Raw genomic sequence first — 18,674 nt, forward strand, 5'->3', positions numbered from 1 at the left:
TAAGATACATTTTGCTGCAATGGCTGATGTTCACCTGTTGCATTAAGATACTTTATGAGATAATTTAAATAATCAAATACACTACAGGACTGTTATCATTCCTTATAACATTCACGTACACACAGTTACTTTTATTTGAAATGACTGCCCACCAGTCTAGTTGGTATTTGCGAGATTTATCATTTTAAAGGGCAGTTGGGTGGATTTTTACCCACATCATGACACTGCCCTCTATCAAAGTCCTGGTGCGATCGGAGGGCGTTATGGATTGGATGCGGGAGAAGGGCATATTGGGACATGTCCTGAATAATTAGGGAGGGTAACTGTTGTGGCAGCGACCACAGGAGAGGATGAGTTATTACTGTGGGTGCAATGAGATATTTACTGCCAACAACAGAGAGGTTGATGAGGGGTTGGATTACAGGAGACTGTCAATCATCATGACCACCTGTGCGATACTCCCAATTGTCCTTTCGTGACTCAACATGCTCCTCTGCCAAGAAAGGAAATACGCACAACAACTGTATGGATGAGGGTGGAAACAGCAGCGTCATTAATCAAGACGCTTCCAAAAGTGCATCTGCTCCGACAGCCAGGCAATAGACAGCTAAATTAATTATAAGTTGCTCCCGGGAGTAATGTGTCTGCTTCCTCATCATTTTGCTTCACCTGTATATACAGCGGAACACTTCTGCAGCATCATATCTATCTCACCCCTTTCTCATTGCCTGAGGAAGCCATAAGACATCCCATAACAGTGACGCTATAAACGGTCCGCATCCTCCATTCAAGCCAGAAAAATATCATGCATCACTTTATGATTTTCCATTTTGACCCACAGCACTAACATTTAAAAGTAGGCTGTACAAGTAAATAATTGTACATTGAGTACAGCAATCACTGACTAATTAATGTACGGAAGACATCTTTTGTAATCAGTAACAATTATAAGACGTTTAAGCTATTACATTTGAAATCAAATGCAATGCATTATAGAGACATTCTTTTAGCCATTGAGGCAATAGCACAAATAAAATATAATTGATTGAAATAAAATGTACATATTCAATTGTTCAATTAGCCTTTTCCCCATACTAATTGTCAATGACTACCCACTGACACATGTTTATCAAACAACAGAAAAACACATAAAATCAGTTGACTGTAAAGTATTCCTCTGGAGTTATTAGGCTAAACCATATCCCATAATAATGAATATACGTTTTAAATGCATGTCACGTCCCATAGAGTTGCTGAATAAAAGGGTCCAATTTATTCTCTAATCAAGGAAAGGTAAACTACATAGTGAAAGTACTCAATATTCATTTATTGTCTGCTTTCCACTGCTTTAAAACCAAATGTTCTTCATATTCTGCATTCAATATTACACAATGTATGTTTAACTGGATGCACTGTATGAGGAAATCCCAACATGTTATTGTCTTTTCAGCGACAACTTGACTGAATTGACTTAACAGCATTTTGTGTAGAAATCTACCTGTTATTTTAAAAAAGTAGATATCTTACACACACAGCAACAGTTACAATCTTAACATTGAAACACTACTATTACCTTGCCGCTGTAATGCTTTGTTAATTGAATTGCAGCTCTGTCATTTTTGTGAGCTGTAAAAACATACAATCTTATTCAAACCAGCTTCTGGCGCCGTCAAAAAAGTACCTGACGGTGATTTAACATCATTACACCACACAATATTATTTTTCAGGCAGTGACACTAGTGAGAATTGATTGGCTTGCTGCAGCAAAACCTGCAGGTTTGGCACTCTTTGCCAGAAAACAATGAGTAAATGATGCATGGGGTATATTTGCATTTAAATCTAACAACAAGCTCTGCAGTAGATAATGTGACAAACAATACTGGACAGGAGGGTACAACAAATATTTGTGGAGAAGCCTGGAAAAAAACATGATTTCTTGTATTTTGCACAATTTTATAGGCTGAATCTGGGATATTAGATATCTGACTGTCACAGATCAAAGCAAGAGGGGGCAGGTGCTCTCGACTGTGTCTTTTATCATTTTTTGATAGGCAGGAGGATGTCATTCCCTGCTGCCTTCCAATTACTCCTAAATATAGAACAAAGAATACACTTTTTCTGCCTGATATGTTTTGTCCTTCAAAGACTATTGCTTTCTTGTGTTTCAAATCTCATAATATAAAATGTGATATAATGGCAGGATGAGTTACCTACAGATGTAACTCACTCACTGCATTCTTTTCCCAGCCTTCTCATCCATTCAGAAAGCTTTAAATTAGGCTCTAAGCAAAAACAGGATACCTTTATATTCCTTGCTTACCTCTTTTTGGTGGTATTTGATAGCTAGTTTGAGTCTTGCCAGGTCGTTGTTGCCCTCATCCTCCAATAAGTTGATGTCGTCTCTGTAGTTGAGGATCATCTCCAGCTCTCTGGAGCTTCTTGTCTGGTCCAGGAGATCTTTGGCAAACTGTTTACACTGCTGTGACAGCTCCTCATACTCTGATTTGAACTCGTTCTCCACCTTAGGAAGAGTGTATACAGAATACAGCTTAGCATCAATATTCCTGCAAAAACCTTGGAGCTGTATTCAAGTCAATATATTATGGGAAATCTCAGGTTTTATGTCGAGAAAGGATCTGACATTTGTATTTGCTATATATCTTCTAAAATATACAGAAGATAGTTTTGTTTTTTTCCCGTGTGGAAATAATCTACCATCAAGGCGAGGACCGATAATTTGTTATAATTCCTCTGGATTTTCACAGCTCAACCTTTATTGTATTTGTATCACCAAGAGCAATTTAACAAAAAAGTGGGGCTAATAAATGGACAATTCATGGAAGGTTACATCACGGTATCATGGAAGGGCAGTGAGAGGTTAATGAATGCAAGAGACAGCGAATCAAATCCTGTAAAAGGACGTTTCTCTTCACCTTGCTGAGCTCCTCTAGCTCCCAGCTGAGCCTGAACGCAGTGAGGAAGGGGTCCTCGCTCGAGAGCGCAATTAGCGAGGGGCTTGACAACGCTTTGTAGATGTTGAGGCGGGAGCGCGAGTGCCGCAGGCTGTCCACGTCTGAACTAGACACACACTCCACACAGTTACAGCGCACCTGCAACATCAAACAGAGCATGAACACATTCTAATGAGGCTTCATGGTGTTTAGTAACGTGCTCATTTCTGTGCATGATTTGGTCCTGCAGTAAGGGCTCTGTATCTATTATGTAAGTAATGATCACTGTCATGTCTGGGTGGGTTATTTAGACATTGACAAGTTTTTGACCTCGTAAATGCGGAATCACGGAAAAATAATGCGAAATCACGGAAAAATAAATAATAATTTAGTTTAATTCTTAATAGATCACAATCTTTAAAACACAGATGCTTGAAAAGCATCAGAAAACATTCAGTCACGGTCTGTTATTTGATTACATCTTAAATAGGATCTTTAGTCAATAATTCATGGTATAAACTGAACAGATACTAACTAAGTACCTCATTCTAAATTGTAAAAGCTCCATAGAGTATTTTCTGTATAATCTAAATGGATAATAATAATGAACATATAACACTTTTATAACCCCACATAATATAGTGTAAAAACTGCAGTGATTTGTTTGTTCCCTGAACACTTCTTGACATTTTGGAGGTGTGAGATTTCACTGATCAAAACAACAAATACAAATGCTTTACCCACCTCATGTGGCTGCGGCATTGACACGCCTTTCTGCACCAAAAGCTTAATAATTTCATAGTTGTTGGTGTGTGCAGCGAGGATGATGGGAGTGATGTCAGGGGTGAAGTCAGAGAACTGCTTGTCCAATAAGATAGGAGGCACCTTTCAGAGGAGAGAGTCAACGCTTCAATCACAGATGGAACAAATATTTGAAGAAACACATTTGGCCTCGGCCTTTTGTTGCCTTTTAGAATTGTATAAACATCAGTCTCTTTTCCTTCTGTCAGGTTTAACGGACATGTTCAATGCAGTGGAAGCTATTTATTTGCTTAAAACAGCAGAGAGTTGATCTGTTCCCCTCTGAGAACAGATCAAAGGTCTTTACTGTGGAGTTAAATGGAATAAGCAAGGCCAAAAGAACAGGAGCTTTGAGCTGCGAAAATAATTCAAATACCATCAAGAAAAATATGCCCATTTGTCAAAGTTGCAGACAAAATGTCATCCATATCATGACCGCTGTAAAGGGTATAGTCCGCAGCGTCTTAGTATTTCACACATTTCACAGGGAATCATTATGGTCAGACAGAAACTCATTCTGCCGATTCCTCTTATCTTCCACTCCAGCTAAGCCCCTTTTGCTATTCCCATGTCATTCAGAGGGAAAACCCGGCTGCAGGCTGCAGAGGAGTCAGCTGGCTGTTTTCGTTTATTTTAATTGAAGGCCTTATTATCCGATTCGTTGTGAGGGAAACATAGAGGAGAGAGACGGGATAGTCAGAGAAGTGTTGGAGGATAACCATGCTATTAGGACCTTTACATATCACACGGATGTGGATAAGGGGCTCTACTTCTTGTGAGAGAGCTTTACTAAGACTATTGTTGAAGAAATTAGAAGGTAGTAGTTTGTTTGACAACTTTCTACATGAGAAGCCACGTGTGACAGTAAAATGATTTGACAGGCCAACCAGTGAAGTGTCAAGGAACCCAAGGGGAATACTCAGCTTGTGAGTGCTTTTATGTGATGCCCACTAAAAGGGGATCTACAGCACTGACTTTACTACAAAGTTAAACAGTGGCTGATTTGTAATGTATACAGGGTTATAGGGAAATATTCCACCTAAAATATGTATAGTCACAATCATAGCCGCGGGAAGTCATTTTGCTTAGGGGGTGGGGTGCTAGTGAAATGTGTCAACTTCAATGATGCCGTTTAAAAACACATTAAGGGCGGTGGCAGCCGTGAGCGAACCGAGCCGTCAGCGCCCCTTGATGGCCGGCCGTTCTGTGATTCTCCAGATTCTAGGGGGCGCTGCAGCACCCCCAGCACCCCTACTTCCCGCGGCTATGGTCACAATTAATACATATTACCTGGCATAAACTGTAAATCCAGTTCTTCATTCACCTCATGAGGGCACTGTTATACATTGAAAACAACAAAACTAAAAGTGCACATTTGGTGCGTCTATGTGAGGCTGTAACATTAATGAGTAAAACCAGCATGCTAACATGCTCAAAACAAAAATGCAAACTTAGCAGGCTATCATTTTTAATATTTCTCAAGCTCTCTATCTTAGTTCAGTTTGATAGCATGCAATATTTTTGCTATACATGTTATTGGAAATCCATCCTACAGTAATTGAGACATTTAATACAAATGGACACATGTTAACCTTAAGGTGCAGGGGGGGAAAGAAAGGGATATCAATAATCATAATGAGATACAGATAGATATAATTTATTTATCCCAAAATTGGGATTATTCATCTCATATACACAGATATCTGTGACGTATTTCCTACTTATTGTTAGGATCTGTCTGTGTTGTAGTTTTGTCTGGTTATGGGTATTTTCATCCTTGTATATTGTCTGGTCCTTCTTCCTGTGTTTTTCCTCCCGTCGTTAGTTTCCCTGGTGTGTCTAGTTGTCTGATTGTTTTCACCTGTGGCCCTTGTGTTTCTCCTCCCCTGCCCGGCTGTGTCTCGTCTTGTGATTACCCCTTCCTGTATTTAGTCTTGTCTCTTCCTGTGTTCAGTGTCGGTTCGTCTTGTGTTGTGAGTAAACTGCGGTGAGTGTTCTGTTCTGTCTCTGTATATTGTAGCCTTGAAATAAAGGAATTATTTTGTCACTTAAATCTAGTGATGGCGAGATGAAGCCTTATGAAGCTTTGAAGCTTTCCAGCCAATTGGTTCGCAAAAGGGTTCATCTCATGAGGCTTCATCATGGGCTTCATTTGAACACAAACCCCCTGTTGGTCAAAGTGTGTAAAACAGGCAGATTGGACATCTCAACAGTGTGCTCTATCTCATACCAAGTTCCCAATGAGTAAAGCCTTAGAATAACTCTAAACAACCAACATTAAATCATTTTCATGTTAACAATATTGTTTTTATTCCAGTTGAATGATTGTGATTGAAAAGCCTAAGGAGGCTGGTAAACATTGCAAAGAGGGATTTGTATTCCTTAATAATATTCATAAACGTAACCATGTTGTAGCCTGAGAAAGGCTAAACCATATCAAATAATACATTTATTAACTACATTATCTCATTTAGCTGTAGCTTTTATAAACAACAAAAAATACGTATCGACGAGTCGTTGAACCAGCTGAGCCACAGCACACAAGCTGAATCTCACTGAAAACACTGTAACATATTTATTCCTGTATTTATTCATTCATGTTTTTTTTCCTACATTTATTTATGCTTGTATCTATTTATACTTATGACATGTTCCAACCTCTATATAAGTGAGGTTCTGAGCTCTTTTAATTCCATCGTGTCACCAGCGGGCCCAGGTACAGGAGGGGTAATTTATTATACATCCATAGGTATTATGAGCGTTGTGGTTCAACGGTTCAACCGATCAGAATCGCTTCCTGAAGCAGTCACGTGGTATCGACAGGCAGCGAGGCTTCGTTTGTCATCGATGACGTCACTGGCCCAAAACGATACAAGCCTCGATACATGCTTCACAAAAAGTTTCGGGGATTACTCGACACATGCTCCGAAGCCTCGGCGCAATACGTAACATCACTACTTAAATCTGCATTTGAGTCCTGCTTCCTGCACACCGTAACATTACGAACCGACCTACAATGGACCCAGCGGATTTTAATTTTGATTTGGACTTGTTATCCCTAGAGTACACTCTTCAGTGTCATTATGCTGTATGGAGTAGAACCTTGGCTAAAAGGGACAAAGAGGCTGTCCTCAAAAAGGCACAAATGGAGGTGGACAACATGCCATGGTTGAGAGGCTCATTGCCTGAGTTTCTCAGAGTTTTCTCACGCAGCCCTGAGTGCCAGTCTCCATTCTCTGACCCTTTCTTGGGATCCCGCCTGGCGTTTGGAGGTCCACGGAGCCTCCAAAAGACTTCTAAAAGACGCAAGGTCAGGAAGCCAGCTCGTACTCAGGTACCGGTCCTAGCAGCCATGGTTCCGGCTCCAGAGCCGGCCCATACAGCCATGTTTCCGGCTTCAGAACGGGATCTTACAGCCATGTTTCCGGCTCCAGAACCGGACCTTACAGCCATGTTTCCGGCTTCAGAACCGGACCTTACAGCCATGTTTCCGGCTTCAGAACCGGACCTTACAGCCATGTTTCCGGCTTCAGAACCGGACCTTACAGCCATGATTCTGGCTTCAATTCCGGCTCCAGAGCCGGCCCATACAGCCATGTTTCCGGCTTCAGAACTGGATCATACAGCCATATTTCCGGCCATGGTTCCAGACCTAGTACAGTCCCCAGCAGCCATGGTTTCAGCCCCAGTTCTGGCCCGAGCAGCCATGGTCCCGGCCCCAGTCCCGGCCCCAGCTGCCACAGTCCCCTCTCCAGTTCCCCCTCGAGTCCCTTCTCTAGTCCCTCCTCTCTCCTCTAGTCCCCTCTGGAGTCCCCTCTGGAGTCCCCTCTGGAGTTCCCTCCTCTAGTCCCTCCTTTAGTCCCTCCTCGAGTTCCTCCTCTAGTCCCCTCTCCAGTCCCCTCTCCAGTCCCCTCTCGAGGTCCCTCCTCTAGTCCCTCCTCGAGTCCCCTCTCTAGTTCCCCTCTCAAGTCCCCTCCTCTAGTTCCTCCTCTAGTCCCCTCTGGAGTACCCTCTCTAGTTCTCCTCTCGAGTTCCCCCTTGGTTCCCCTCTCGAGTTCCCCCTTGGTTCCCCTCTCGAGTCTCCTCTCGAGTCTCCTCTCGAGTCCCTACTTGAGTCACGTCTCAAGTCCCTACCCAATGTCCTGGTCCGTTGGAGGTTCCGCTGGGGGGCCTGCCAACTCCATGTCTGTCTCGTTGGAGATCCCGCCGTCTACTCTCCTGCCGGGGGTCCTGCCAATCCCATGTCCTGTCCCGTTGGGGGTCCCGCCGTCTACTCTCCTGCCGGGGGTCCTGCCAGTACCATGTCCTATGCCGATGGAGGTTCCGCTGGGGGTCCTTCCGGCTCCATGTCCAGTCCCGTTGGAGGTCCCGCGAACTACTCTCCTGCCGGGGGTCCTGCCAGCACTGTGTGCTGTCCCGTTGGGGGTCCCACCGACTGCCCTTCTGCCGGGGGTCCTGCCAACCCTGTGTCCTGTCCTGTTGGAGGTCCCGCAAACTTCTCTCCTGCCGGGGGTCCTGCCAACCCTGTGTACTGTCCCGTTGGGGGTCCCGCCGACTGCCCTTCTGCCGGGGGTCCTGTCAACCCTGTGTCCTGTCCTGTTGGAGGTTCCGCCGACTGCTCTCCTGCCGGGGGTCCTGCCAATCCTGTGTCCTGTCCCGTTGGGGGTCCCGCCGACTGCCCTCCTGGCGGGGGTCCTGCCAACTCCTGGTCCTCTTCCGTGGGGGATCCTGCCGAGGCCTGTCCCACCAGCGCCGGTTCCTGTCCGGCCGACACCGGGTTCTGCCCTGCCCCCTGAGTGCCGCGGTCCTCGCCCTCGGGCCCGACCCCCTGACTCTTCCTGCCACTGCCTTCGCCCCTCCATAACCCCCTTTTCAAGCTCTGCCTTGCCCCTGGGCTGTCAGCCCAAGCCCGTCCTCCAGACCCCCTCCACCCACCCTGTTGGCCCTAGTTTTGTGTCCCTCCTCCGGTCCCCCTCCACCCACCTTGGTGGCCTACGTCCCTCCTCCGGACCCCCTCCGCCCACCCTGCTTGTGGTTTTGGACTTTTTGTGGTTTTGTTTTGGGACGTCTGGGATCCGTCCCTTGAGGGGGGGGGTACTGTTAGGATCTGTCTGTGTTGTAGTTTTGTATGTCTGGTTATGGGTATTTTCATCCTTGTATATTGTCTGGTCCTTCTTCCTGTGTTTTTTCTCCCGTCGTTAGTTTCCCTGGTGTGTCTAGTTGTCTGATTGTTTTCACCTGTGGCCCTTGTGTTTCTCCTCCCCTGCCCGGCTGTGTCTCGTCTTGTGATTACCACTTCCTGTATTTAGTCTTGTCTCTTCCTGTGTTCAGTGTCGGTTCGTCTTGTGTTGTGAGTAAACTGCGGTGAGTGTTCTGTTCTGTCTCTGAATATTGTAGCCTTGAAATAAAAGAATTATTTTGTCACTTAAATCTGCATTTGGGTCCTGCTTCCTGCACACCGTAACATTTATACATTTTTTTGTTGTGAGATAATTCTGACTGAACCAAAGAGTTACTGAGAGCCTTGCTTGGCTGATGTCTGGAATCATTTTGCAATGTTTGTCTCAATATACTATATATATTTATTCTGTTTTCACAAGCTAAAAGACATAGATCTGAATGTGCAAGTCACATGTAATACAAGATCTGTACTTTACTGTAGGTTTCTTAAGAAATCTTTCACATAAGAGTAGTCTTTTATGAAACGAAATAGTATTAGTGTCACTCACAAACCATAAAGAATAGTTATCAAGGGATTGGCTAATTCTCTCAAAAACCTTTCATTATCCATACTGCGACTAACATTTTATTTTGTCACTCTCTCCGAGTACAGTCTCAGGGCAGCAGCGACTCCAAAGAGTGGCACAGAGCCACGTCTGACTGAGAGTCGTCATTCTTCGCAGAGGAGGGTGATCTAATAAGCTATTTACTTTGTTCTCTATGTGGGAGGAGGACGGACATCAAAAAAGCTACATCAAACCGCCTTGGACCGAGCCCAAGCACGGAGCAGGAGGAGTGCAGGCTGCTAGATGTGAAGTCATGACATTAGCGGAGAAAAGAAGCACAATAATAGCCCACTTGTAGTTCTTGTAATGCATATTTGTTACTCATATTAGAATGAGGCATCCACCGACAGCACAATGATTAAGATTAGAATCTGCTGCACCACACAGTGTGTCTTTTATTTCCGTTGTTCTCCTTTTGTGAGAGTCCCCTCTGATTCCTGTCATCCTACAACATCACAAACGTTTAGAACAAGCTAGTATAAAATGGGACACAGAGCATTTCTATTTTTTCATGACACTGCGGAAAATAAGCTCAAATCTGTGTGGATTCGAGCTAGATGACATGCTTTCTGTGTTATATGGAGGATAAGCGGGATTTCCTACGGTGCTATCTTAATGTCATGTAAGTTATATATGTGGACTATAAAAAGAAGAACAATAGAACAAAAAAACACCTGAAGCTCCTTATAATTGAGGCATTATGAGCTCTAGTGTTTGTGCCTTTGAGAGGTCGTATCTTTACTCTGAAGAATGACATGACACTGTTCATACCGCTGGCATCCTATGCAACAACCAAGCCATAACACACTGAGAAAATAACAGACCACATCATTCGTACAGCCTGCAAAATAGAAAGGAAACTAGACACCAACAGAGCATAAAATGAACCTTCTTATTAATGAAACTCCAGAAAATACACGTTTCCCAGTCTGCCATTTAATATAACCGATTAGCTTGGTAGCACAAGAGTGATCTATTTTCACAACCTACTCGTGTAATGGAAGAAGTACTATCGCACAAAGACATTAAGGGAAAAGGGGGAAATGTGGCTGCTTATTGATGTCACAGCTGAGGGGGTCGGACGGGATAGTTTTGGCCTCTATATCTCATTCGCCCACATCCATTTAACAGACACGACAGAGCTATCTCTTGTGTTTGAGCTCTCTTTTGTTCCCGTATATATTGTTCATGTTCCTTTCATTTGTCCCTTTTTCCACCGTTTCAGTTTATTCTATCAAAGACAAATGCACATCGTCTAAAAGGCACAGCAATAACATCCACCCTTCAGTTGATCAATGAAGCCAAAAAACATCTGTTCCTTTGTGGTTCATGGTGCATTACTCCTAAGGAGAGAGGAATAGAGCATGTGAATTCATGTATGTGTGTTTTCTAGTCAGTACAGTTCTTGTGTGTCAGGAACCACTAAACAACAACAAAGAAAACACTCCTTGAGTGGAGAGCAAACAGTGCAAAGGGGCATCAATCTGAAATTAATTAGTCCGTTTTCTTTTTTTTTTAATAACAGCAATTAAAGCTCTTAAAAGGCACTTCTCAAAGAGTAGGTGCATTGGGTTGAACTGCAGCGTTCTCCAGCTAATCTCAGTCCTGACAAAATAAAAAAAGTAATATACTGTTCATTTGGAAAAATATACATCACATTTTCTCTTAGTTGATGCTCTAATTAAATCTCACTCTGTAAGATCTGTTCCATTTCCAGAAGATAGATCAAGTCTTGTGAAGACAGCCTTTTCAAGATTCAGTTTTTGTTGTTGTTGAAAACAAAATGAGTCAATTATTTCAGATTATATAAAAAGCTTCAGGCAACTGCGTGTAGCTTGAAACCTACACAATGAGAACAATGTAAAACTACTGTAATGTAATAACTGCTCAAAACACCACCATTTCTATATTCTTAATATAATAAAATTGACTACATTTAATACTGAAAGATTTTATTGGCATTTATTACATTATTGGCCACTAGACTCTGTGCACTTTGACGTCATTGATCGATTTTCCAGGGTTCAAACACAGTGGGGTTTGGAGGTTTTATCATTCATTTAGATTTACAACTGACTGCTCCCACCCTGTATGATAAACAATACGCGTGGTGTTGGTTGCACATTGCATTTGTCCAAAATATCATACTATTTTAGATAAAATTAGGTCATTTTACCATTTACACACAAGGCTGGTGTATTTTATCAACATTAAAGGTGGGGTATGTCATTTATTTCAGGAACACTTTTTGTTATATTCCATGGAATGCTCTTAACATCCCGATGGCAATACATATATGAAATGCTTTGACAATAAATACATAAAATCAGTCATCTGTGGAAGCCGTAGCACTGTAAAAAACACGACCAATCATTTTAGCCTTCCATCTGTGCACAAACTTATCTCTTGCCCTCATTGGTCATGTGCACGTTCGTGTGTGTTGGAGGAGGGGCTCTGTAATAAAGTGACAGATTATTTCCGGTTGTGTATTTTCAAATTCTAGCGCACTCAAGCTGGTTTCTCCAAAATTACCTACCCCACTTTTAACTGTATGTTTAAATATCAGAACATGATTTGGTTGCAGGAAAAACTTGAGGAAACATGTTTTTGGAACCAAAGTTAACAACAATGATCCTTTCTAGTATCCTCAAAGCTTTGTCTTCAGATCACTCTGTTACACATACAACACTCTAACTTAAACTTAAACTCCATCCTCTCCTCCTTACTTGCATGCCTCCACCGGGCTTCTTGTGATTAAGCAGCAGCTCCACAGCTCCCACCACTTCCTTGCGGATTGCATGTAGCAAAGCATCTCCGACGTAGACGCTGAAGCTCAGCAAGAGTTCAATGATTTCCAGGTTCTCGTTCTCAATGGCAATCAGTAGAGCCGTTCGGCCGAGAGGATCGATGCAATTGATGTTGATCTTGAAGTAGATCTCTGCCTCCTGGAAGAAAGTCAGGTTGTATCAATATCATTGATTAAAAGAGAAAGTAGTCTTTGACATGGAAAACACGTTTTTTTTACGGAAATGTTCAATCCTGACACCTTTCTGAACAACTTAAGTCTACAGAGTTTGGCTCTAACAGCTGCATGAAAATGGATAAATGTCCACAAGGGATGTTGTGTGGGCCTAAATATTAGCCTACATTTAAAAATGAAAGAAAATCTGGACTTGTGGAGTCAGAAAGAAAAGAGATTACCATAGGCTGTAGGCTGCTCTTATCTCTGCTTGAGGCTAAAGGCCCAAGGCTATATGTTGTTGCTACTATAACATATGTGAATGTCTGATTGAACTGTCACTAGTTGAGTTGTATTGTGGGTAATGTATGCACCAGGATTTGAGGGAAAAACACTCTGTGTAATAAAAGAGAAAATGTATTTGATTCCGTGCATTGCTATTCTTTTTTGAAAAACGATCTAATGTGAGTCCTGCAATGTCAAAGGAGTGCAATGCTAAATCAAGGTATACTCTTTTGAATAGTACTTGTGGCCGTCAAACCTGGCATTAATTGGTCATGACAGCAACATATTAAGATAAAAGCCTAAAATGTTGAAGCTTTGAGTACAATAATTCCGTCCTTAGATTAAGATTTGCTTTCTTGTAAATAACTGAATAGTTTCTCTGTCGTTTGTTCTCCCTTCTATCTGTATTGCTACGTGCCAAGCCCCTGTTAGTTTTTGCATAATTTTGTGCACTCAAGGTACTGTGGGACAACTGAACAGGTGGTCTCTAGCAATATTCCCTGTCTACTTAAATTGTGACACTTGTCAAGGTAAATAAAGCCCCAGATGTTATTGAAAGTGAGAAGAGGACAATCATGGCTCCACAAGCTACTTAGAAATGTTCAAATAGTTTCTAAATGTATGTGATTAATCAAGACTTTAACCTGCACTCCCATCTGCACACTTATGTAAATATATTTAACATGTTCATACACATGCTCAACTTTTTACCGTGACAATGATATCCTATTTCAATAGTTACTTTATCACTTTGTTTTTGCTGTATTATTTATTACTTTATTATTTTTTTATTGTAATTTGTATTCTATTTTATATTTAATGTTACGCCTGAATTTTCCCAAGGGGATAAATAAAGTTCCATCTTATCTGATTAGATTCAAGTCATCCATAACTAAGGGTTTCAGCTGCTTTATTCATTCATGTCTTACTAACCAAATGTTCCAGTATTCAATGCATGTATAAATACAAATACACACACCAAAATGCATACACACACACACCTCCAGAGCCTGTTTGACACTAGCGTAGTCCCCCTTCTCCACAGCGCCGAGGTAGGCTTTCTCCAGAGGCGACAACTCCGACTCGGCCCGCACTATTCTCAGCGGGATGCGGTCCCGGTAAGACGAGCTGTCAGTCCGCCGGTAGTACAGCTGTGACATCTCCCTGGGCTTCAGCCAACCAACACTCGGCAAACTCTGCTACAGCTGCTGCCAAGCTGGGGGAGTTCACACTAGAGAGGGCAGAGACAAACATATGAGAGAAAGAAGACACTGGTTGTTGGCTTTGACTGAGAAAGAAAAGATCAAAATGAGAGGAAGAGGAATTTGGGGACAGAGGTCAGAGTATAATAAAGACAGATAGAGAGGAAGCACGTCATTCCTGGCCAATCTAACCATTAAAGTGTCACTTAATGTATTTTCCTACAATTTCAAAGAATGACTGCAACTGTAATGAAGTCTGGAGGATTTAAAGTATTTTCAAAATCTGTAAATTGAATATAAATCTACTTAAATGTATGTTTACTGAAGCAATTTCCTCTTTACTCATTATACATTATTTTTGCAGTAGGAGGTTTAACTTAGTGCACTTTGCTTTCCAAGTGCCTCACATTTCTCAGGATCTTTACATATTTTTGGGGACAAACAAATCAAGTACCAAAAGTAAATAAATAAAATGTCATGCCAGGTACCTGCACCTGTTTTTCTATCAGATACATCTAGATTAAACATGGAAAATGGAGGAAGTGTTGGCAGTGGTTACTGTTTCACTGAGACACATCATGATACACACAATCAGGCTTGAAGTGTCGCAGCTGAAGACCTTTAATTCTTGAGTTACTAATGGCTTTAGTTAATTTAATTAGGAATGCTTGCTAAGTGATCAACATCAGCTGGTTGCCTGGTGACGGCAAAAATATAGCTTCTGGCACTGTGCAGCTTCACAGAAATAATCCTTCACAGTGACACGGTGGACTGTCTATCATCGAGGAAAGGTCAATATCTTTGGCACTGGCTGTCTCGAGATCTTCAAATACATTGTCAATTCTGAACATATACAGGAAATAGCCTTACAACAACAGATACCTCAAAGTTCACTTACAGTACAACCATCATAATGGGCAATTTCTAATGTAATTCTAAGTATAAGTATACACACTGAACAGAAGCACAAAAAGTGAATACAAACAAGGGATTACATGTTTGTAATATTTTAAGGACTTAAAACAACGGGGACTGCGAGGAAAATAAAACAGGGGGTGCAGGCGATGGAGAGAATGAAAATAAGAGAGCTTAACAAGATAAAGTAGGAAAAGTTAATGCTACCAAATATAACAAAATAAAGCTCCTCTTTTTCGCTATCTAAGGACAACTTATTCCTGCTCTGTCTTTATCCAATAAATATTGTGAGGATTAACAGACTCACAGCAGGCCAATTAATTATAAGAACAAGAGCAGCCATTTGTTTTATAAATATCTGTAGATGTGTGTCGTGCCCAAAGCTCTGTGTACTTAAATAACACTTACATTTATAAAGGAATAGCTTAACATTTTGTTCTACAATTTTTTGGGCCAGATTAGCCTTTATTGGAGATGACAGAGGGGATGATAGGCGTATATGGTTCCAGACCATTTTAATTTGGGTTCTCTGCACAGGAACTGGGTCCTTGCTTAAACATTTTGAAATTACACTTATTAATTTACTTTCTGAGAGTTTGATGAAATTATGAATGCCACTCGGAAGTCTGTACAGGTAGAAATTTGCTAGAACTAAGCTTGGCTTAGTTTAGGACAATAGTATACAACAGGGAAAATCAGCTCTACAGCTCATTAATGAACATTTTATCTTGCATTTTTGTGTGAAACCATAATGTGGTTGGCAAAGGTTACTTGCATCATAATTTTATCGCTGGCCAGAAGTTAGTTGCTTAGAAACCTCAGTGTGATGACAAGACCTCAGGAAGTTACTCCATGCCAAGAAATGTTTGGTACAAAACCCCCTGTAAAACAACAACGTCTTGTTTTCACACCTTGTCTTTGTACAGATTGCACCATACAAAAAAAAGCTTTATAGATGCTGGTATAGTAACACCCTAAAGGCCAAACTACAGTATTCCTTACATTTGGGGGAAATTATAGATTTCCAGTTCAAACTATTTAATTTTGAAGTTTGAGCAGTCCTTTTCTGAGGCAGGTGGCAAGCAATAATGTAATTGTTCAGGTTATGAACTAGCAACCCTAATGTTCCCACAGCCTGACAATGGCTCATGACTCAATTAATGAAATCACCTTAAAAAAGTGCTCCACTGAGAACTTGTTTTCTATAGGGGAGCCCTTTTGGTAGCAGAATTGCAGACCTCATTGAGATCTTAGGCCTTAGTTTGATATTGATAGTGAACTTGGTTGAGAAATGTTCCTTTGTACCAGAAATACCTCTGCACTGGCCGCAGAGGGACCCTGCAGTCACTAAATAACTGCAATCTTGAGATGGTAGAGAGTAAAAATCATGCGGGCAGACAGAGCATGCAACAGGAAGGAAGACTCTGCAAGAGTATACTTTAAATGTATATTTTCCACTGCTAGTCATGGTCTTAACAGTTTATTTGACTTTGATGTGTCTTAGTCTGGGTTATATGATTCACTGTTTCATTGATGGATGTAAAGGTGAAGAAATAAGTATCCTTTTGAATGTTTTGGTGCTTTTTCTTTAAATGTTCAAGATAAATGTTGACATATAGTATTTCACTTCAGGGGACATTACATTGACTTACATGCATTTCCTGGAGACTTATCCTAACCTTAACCATAACCAACACATGCCTAACCCTTACCCTAATCCTAAACCTAACCAAGTCTTCACCCTAAAATGAATGATTCCCCTCATGGGGACCTCCAATTTGTCCCCATAAGGGAGGCGAGTCCCCACACATGACTGTGTAAACAGATTTAGGTCCCCACAAGTATAGTAATGCTAGGCCACACACACACACACACACACACACACACACACACACACACACACACACACACACAGTGCAGAGGGCTTTTCCCTCAGTAATCACACTTTACTGAAATCAATACATGATTTAGAAATAGAAAATCTGTTTTGTTACACAAGCCCTGCAGCACCCACTTAAGTGTGGCAGGTTGGAGGAAAAATATTTTCGCTTCTTTCTTCTAAAAGTTGATTTTTTTTTAGACAGCGCATTAGCTTTGCAGTGGACCACAAAGCCCATTTATAGAAGGCTGTCCTGCGTTTACAATGGCAATGGAATACAAGCTAAATTGTCAGCATACTTAACGACAACAGGTCTGTCTAAATTGGCAGTCTGTATAGGCTACCATTTGTATTAAATGGCGTCTGCCCACACTCACTGGTGAGATTGTGACATTTCTATTTCTGTTTGTGTGCAAGAAAGGTTCTAGGAAATAGCATGGATGAAAAACAAAAAGAGGACTCTTGTCTGTTCCTATATTTGGTTCTTTCAACAGTTAAAGGCTGAGAGACCGTAAATAAAACAGTTCAACATGTACTGTCTTTACACGCGTAAAGCCTTTTATAGCAAAGAAGAGCATTTTCAAGTAGCACATAACTAACCTTTGAGATGTTGGGCATTTGGACTGCGCTCATGGAGATCAATGCTGTTCCTTTGGAAATTATCCCGACATCAAATGAGGACCAATAAAGCATTCGCTTTTTAAAAAGAATCATTCGCCTCAACTTCTTGAATGTGGTTTCCCCTGCAGTGTGGGTCTGCAGACCCTGCTTGTTAAAGTGTCAGTGACAAATGATTCCTGTCCGGCTTTATTTTTGTTTTAAGTGTAGTCTGCAGTCTTCCACATCATTTTTGGAGACTTGAGAGTATCCCCACTGTACATCCAGATTTTATCAGTGTACATCACGACTTCCATTCGGTCTTGTGTGGAAAAAACGCAGACCGCGCACACCGCAGTCAGCTCGCCGCGCAACACATCCTGGAAACGAAAAATAAGCGACAATGAAGTTCGCTCGGTGAATTACACCAGGTTCAGAACCGCGTCCAGTTTCCGCAGGGTGTATTTCCGCCGATGTTCTTTCCCTGTCGACTTATCCACCTGTTGGGGGGTGATGGAGCGAAAAGCAGCGCCTCCAGGAATAAACGCAGAGCAGCCAGATGCCTGGGAAAGGTCTGCGGAGCGCTGCTGCAGACTGGTCGTGCGCACTAGGAAACGCATTGAACACTGTGGCACTGCAACAGGGGGTATAAAACAAGACACTTAGCCACACATTTAGCCTCTCCTTCAAACAAATGAAAATAACACTTTTCCAGTTTGTTATTGTCTAAATTGCATTTAAGATAAACGCCTTCTTGATTTGCATTAAAAACAAGTCAAGTGGCCTCAAGTGTGTCATATTTGTTAGTAATTTTGCATCATATGCAAGACATATAGTCAAACACAATCCTTCATTCAGTCGTATCTCTCTCTCTCTCTGTCTCTGACTTATAGGTCTGTTGATGCAGTACGTTCTTAATAATAGTGTGTATTGCTGTTGAACGTCCCCTGACATGTTTACAGAGTCTCCAGGCCGGACTCATTCCTTTGTGTGTGTGTGTGTGTGTGTGTGTGTGTGTGTGTGTGTGTGTGTGTGTGTGTGTGTGTGTGTGTGTGTGTGTGTGTGTGTGTGTGTGTGTGTGTGTGTGTGTGTGTGTGTGTGAGAGAGTTTATGTTGGCAGGATTTCCATTTAAACCGGAGGTTATACTGAAATGCCAGTGTTCTTTTTGGTACTGGGACAGTTGTTTGTATGGTTGGTCAGAAAATGGTCATGTGGTATTTTAAGTATCCATCATTGTTCTGTGTTGCCCTTGTATGTAAAGGAAGCAAAGCCTATGGTAAGCATTATGATGTACAACA

The 18,674-nt window shown here is 41.8% G+C and overlaps 1 protein-coding gene across 1 annotated transcript in view; it reads right to left on the reverse strand.

Moving 5' to 3' along the window:
- LOC117536739 (short transient receptor potential channel 4-like) overlaps positions 1-18,004 on the reverse strand; it is a 28,473-nt gene extending 10,469 nt beyond the window's left edge. Inside the window, 6 exon segments of the mRNA XM_034201737.1 lie at positions 2,321-2,521; positions 2,934-3,110; positions 3,696-3,836; positions 12,265-12,483; positions 13,784-14,013; positions 17,379-18,004. Of these exon segments, the coding sequence (XP_034057628.1) occupies positions 2,321-2,521; positions 2,934-3,110; positions 3,696-3,836; positions 12,265-12,483; positions 13,784-13,942 (897 nt within the window). The 5' untranslated portion in view covers positions 13,943-14,013; positions 17,379-18,004.
- Positions 18,005-18,674: the final 670 nt, after the last annotated feature.

Source organism: Gymnodraco acuticeps, unplaced genomic scaffold, assembly GCF_902827175.1.
Source record: "Gymnodraco acuticeps unplaced genomic scaffold, fGymAcu1.1, whole genome shotgun sequence".
NCBI classification, from domain to species: domain Eukaryota; kingdom Metazoa; phylum Chordata; class Actinopteri; order Perciformes; family Bathydraconidae; genus Gymnodraco; species Gymnodraco acuticeps.